Here is a 4,738-nt window from a genome sequence, read left to right on the forward strand (position 1 = left end):
AAAGGAATCGGTTGAACAGAAATAAGCTGCTTCTTTCTGTTTAACCGATTCCTTTGAACAGCCCAGATGAAGCCCTGCAAAGTGGGGCGAAACGTTGGCTCAATAAAAATAGTATAATCATTTACTATTTGAGTTTTTTTGACTGGACCCGGACCATATTCCATCTATACACACGGTCAATCAATAATTTTCCAGTAAAATATATATTCTATGATTATAAAAATTATGAAATACGTTCAAGGACATTTTTTCTAATTTAAAAACTGTAACTCAAAGATTACAGTCAAATGACTAATTTAATCACATTTCATTTAAATAAGAGCAGAAATAACTGCCCTAATGTTCTTAAACAAGCATTCATGAGTTAATTTTTTTTTATTCAAAATTATTTTTATTTTTTTAGGGTTGGGGAGAGGTTATTTACAGGTTACCACTTTATTCTAACCTGGGTGGGAGTCAAGTTTATTATGTATTGTTATAACAATAGGCTAAAGACACTGCAGTAACGAGTGTCAAAGTTAGCGATTTGACTTGTTAAACCTTCCTCTTTGTAAGGAAGTACTGTTACTAGACCAGCGGTTGTGCACTGAAACTGAAAATAACTGTCTGCCATAGCTGCATTCGAACCCGGGTCCTAGGAGTTTGTAGCACACTGCCTTAGCAATGAGCTACCAACTCCCAGATATATTGATGATTAAACATATGTAAATAAGGAGATGGTTAGGGTTACTATAATAACCAAATCTAGATAAAAGATCTAATTTTATTTCAGCCGAAATAATGTTTTGTTTATATTCATTTGTTACATTCAAGTTGTTAGTATAAATCTTAAGCAAACCTGTTTCTAATTAGTTTTAATTGTTTTTAGAAAAAAGAAGGAGACAAAGATCAGAAGAAACAGCCGAAAGAAGGAGAGAATATATTGAAAGATTTGGTATTGGAAAACAAAATATCTCTGTTCCTGCGGAACCTGTTATAAGTAAGCCAAATTTACATTATTAGCTGAGTAAAACATACTTTGAGTTGTTATGTAATAAGGCGTATTTAAAATATTCATCCTAGCAAAAATTTCTTTTTCTGAAAATATCACATGTTTTCCCAATCAATCCTTCTATTGTGAAACATACAATTTTTTTTTTTTTTTTTTTTTTTATAAATTCAATGAAAAATAACAATGTTTTGCATGAAATATAAAAGAGTTTGCTATATAAAATTTTATTTAGCGACATTATAAACTTTTTAAATTTTTTTATTAATTTTTCAATTTAACTTAATTGAATAAAAAACAAAAACAATGTTTAGCCTAAAATATGAAAGTTTTTATATATATATATAATTGTTTCAGGGACATATAAAACTATTTATTTTTTTTCTTAGTTTAACTTTTGAAAAAACAGTGTTTTGCATGAAATATAAAAGAGTTAGTTATACAAAATTGTATTTAGTGTATACTAATATAAGTTAATATTAAATTGAACATGGCTATTGTAATGTCAAAATTCATTAGTGTTCATTTTTTACCATCAATTACAAAATCGTGATATAATAATTATGTTGCTGCTTTTCCCAATGGTAGCTATTTACTGAAGTCATTAATACTTGGATGTTTAATTTCAACGCTATCTATTAGGTAGTGTTTTTTTAAAAGTGGAATGAAAAATTAGCATGAAACTGGAGGTAAACAAAGTGAGGGGTGGACTATTTTCTAAACAAAAAAGTCTCAATTATAATTAAAAAAAATATCTATATTGTCTCACATTGTTTATTTTCTTATAACTCCTACATTTCAACCATTCTGGCCTTTCTCTAGGATCTATTGGTTAACGATTTCAGTTACATTTTAATTAATTTTAAAAAACATTCTGAACAATAAATTATCCTGCCTTATTTATAATATTACTGCTAACATTGTTATCAAAGTGTTGGAGGCAATTCTGCCATTGTCAAAATTTATCTTGGTCAATAACCTGTAAAACATAATAATATTAGGGAAACACTAAGCACCAATTAAATTAACTTTTATCATACTTGGTTAAATTATTTATCATTATCCAATTTTACTTATTCTAATTCTATTATTTACACTATCTATTACAACCTGTCACTTTATCAATACATTGTTTTACCTACCTCTCATATCAGGTTTGCCATATTCCCTTATATTTTATCTTAGGTGATATATTTATTCATTTTAGTATTAAAAAACCTACCAAATTTAACTATATATTATTTATCTTATATATAAATATATTATATTATATATAAATACACTAATTAACCTACCTCACATATCAGGTTTGCCTTATTTTCTTTATATTTTTAATCTTATTTTAGTTTATATACTTATTCATTTTAGTATTAAAAACCTACTGAATTTAACTATATATTATTTATCTTATATATAAGCATTTTGATCACAAATTACTTGTGCTTAAAATTTCAATATAATGTTGATTCAAATTCCTTATATCTGATTTGAAATTAACAGTATAATTAATATTTTCCGATACATTGAAAGGAAGGATATATCAGCATAGTAATGATGTAAAAAATAAGGACAAAAAAGACCCAAATAAAATCATTTTAATCAGGTACGTTTTATTGTTAATGGGATTAGAAAAATATGAAAAACAATTTTTGTGGAATTGTTTTGTATTGAAATTATGTCGTTTATATAAGACATGGGCGATTAGCCTGCAAAAAATACAATTTAATGAATTATGGCAATTCAATGATTAAGGTTGTCTCCTTGAAGATGGTCTAAGGGCCGAAACGTTGGAAGTTTTTTAAAATAAAAAGTTGGAAATAAAAATGGATCATTGAAGTTTGTGTTATTAATAATAGAAACCACTCTCAAACAATCAATATCAAAAGTAATATAAAAATATAATGAGAAACTTGATATGTGAGATAGAGGGTAGACAATCTTCTGTTGATGAAGTGATAGATAGTAATAGACATTTTAAACTGCTTAGAATTAGAATAAGTAAAATTGGATAATTATAAGTTATTGACTTAGATAAATTTTGGCTAAGGCAGAATAGCCTGCAACATTTTGATTACAATGTTAGCTGTCACATTATAAATAAGGTACGATAATTTATGATTCGGAATGTTTTTTAAAAACAATTTATAATGATTAGAATGTCATTGAAATTGTAAAATCAATAGATCCTTGGGAGAGTAGGAGTTAATAAAAAGTGCAAGACTATATGGAAATTTTTATTATAACTAATAAACAAACCTGTCTCAAACAAAATATTTAATCCTTAGCACTCAAAGTTTTTTTTCATTCATATTACCAGTGTAATAATCCATGAGCCGCGACCTTCATTTTTCACCAAAAGTGAAATGTCTTATACACAATAGTTTTTACGATTTTTCTTTTCCTTATGTTATGGACTGAAAATTATTTGCATTGTCTCCATAGCGGAGCCCTTGAGTTTAAAGACAAATTGTAAACGGCTCTGCTGTGAAGCTCTTGAGTGCAAATGTTTAATTATATATAAAATAGAAGTTTGTTTATTAAAATTTAAATATTTTTCTTTAATTAATTTAATACACTTTTTTTATTATTAGATTCTGGTTTGACACGCGACAGCACTTCACGATCTAATTTACTAGCAGCAGCAGAACCAATAGCTGATTATCAAACCGATTACAGGCAGCAGCCTCCAAGAAATCTTTTCGATGATATTTAAGAGTCTATTTATTTAATTTTTTCCTGAACTATAAACATATACGTCCATAGTTAAATGTTGCTCTAGTGATTTAGAATTATTAATAGATAAGGAATTTCCTTGTGCAATAATGGAAGCTGAGGAATTGTGTTGTACTGGATATTAGGCTGTGGACATAGAAGTTTTTTAGAGTTATGTTGGTTTTTAAAATAACGTCACCATCATTAGTCTTATGCTGAGGTCAATGAGTGATTCAGTACAATAAAGCTAAAAGAATGAAAATTTATATTTTAAGTGTCCAGGTATGTGCCTTTCAATTGGACAAGAACGATTGTCTGGATGGTTCAGTGTATATATTGGTGGAAGTAACTACCAAACACAATTTTATGTTTCTTACGCAAGTACTGATATTACATCTTCCGAGATTTGTAATTACTGAGGTTTAACGTCTAATTTTGATATTTATTAGTAAGTCATTATTTTATTAAATATTAAAAGACATAGTGTTAAATTAAAATTATTTATAAAGTAGCATTATAAAGAACTAAATATTAAATGCACAAGTACATTTTCTGGTTTTTAAATTTTATTTTGAACTGTAAATAATTAATTATTAGTATACATTGTTAGTTATTTGGTTATCAATAATTTATTTGTTTGAAGCTTATATATAAGACATTAATTCAACAATTATTTTTCAACAACTGTTTGATCAATAAATGTTACACCTTATCAAGTTTATTGTTGATTCGAATACTGTGAACACTTCTGAGGTATGCAGAATTAGGTGTTTATGAAACAATAATTCAATTTCACCATTTGCAATGGCTACAATTTTGTTTTTAAAAAGAAACTATCACATTATTATTCAAATTTTTTTTATTTATTTTCCTTTGATATGGTATCACTTTTTTTTTTAAGTTAATGCAAATAAATGATGTGTGAGATCATATATATTACCACAATCTAACAACAATATTTTGTTTTTTGTTATCTACGATGTGAATTGTTCAATAATTATAGAACTAGATAATGATTTATGATGATGAAAATATTGT

General features: G+C 26.7%; 1 protein-coding gene across 1 annotated transcript in view; it reads left to right on the plus strand.

Moving 5' to 3' along the window:
- The window catches only part of LOC106690252 (LMBR1 domain-containing protein 2 homolog), a gene marked incomplete at its 3' end in the record, with an annotated part of 17,066 nt that extends 12,328 nt beyond the window's left edge, over positions 1 to 4,738 (plus strand). The window contains 2 exon segments of the mRNA XM_014435609.3: positions 869 to 979; positions 3,580 to 4,738. Of these exon segments, the coding sequence (XP_014291095.1) occupies positions 869 to 979; positions 3,580 to 3,701 (233 nt within the window).

This window comes from Halyomorpha halys, unplaced genomic scaffold (assembly GCF_000696795.3).
Source record: "Halyomorpha halys isolate HHAL.00 unplaced genomic scaffold, Hhal_1.1 Scaffold1631.1, whole genome shotgun sequence".
Taxonomy (NCBI): domain Eukaryota; kingdom Metazoa; phylum Arthropoda; class Insecta; order Hemiptera; family Pentatomidae; genus Halyomorpha; species Halyomorpha halys.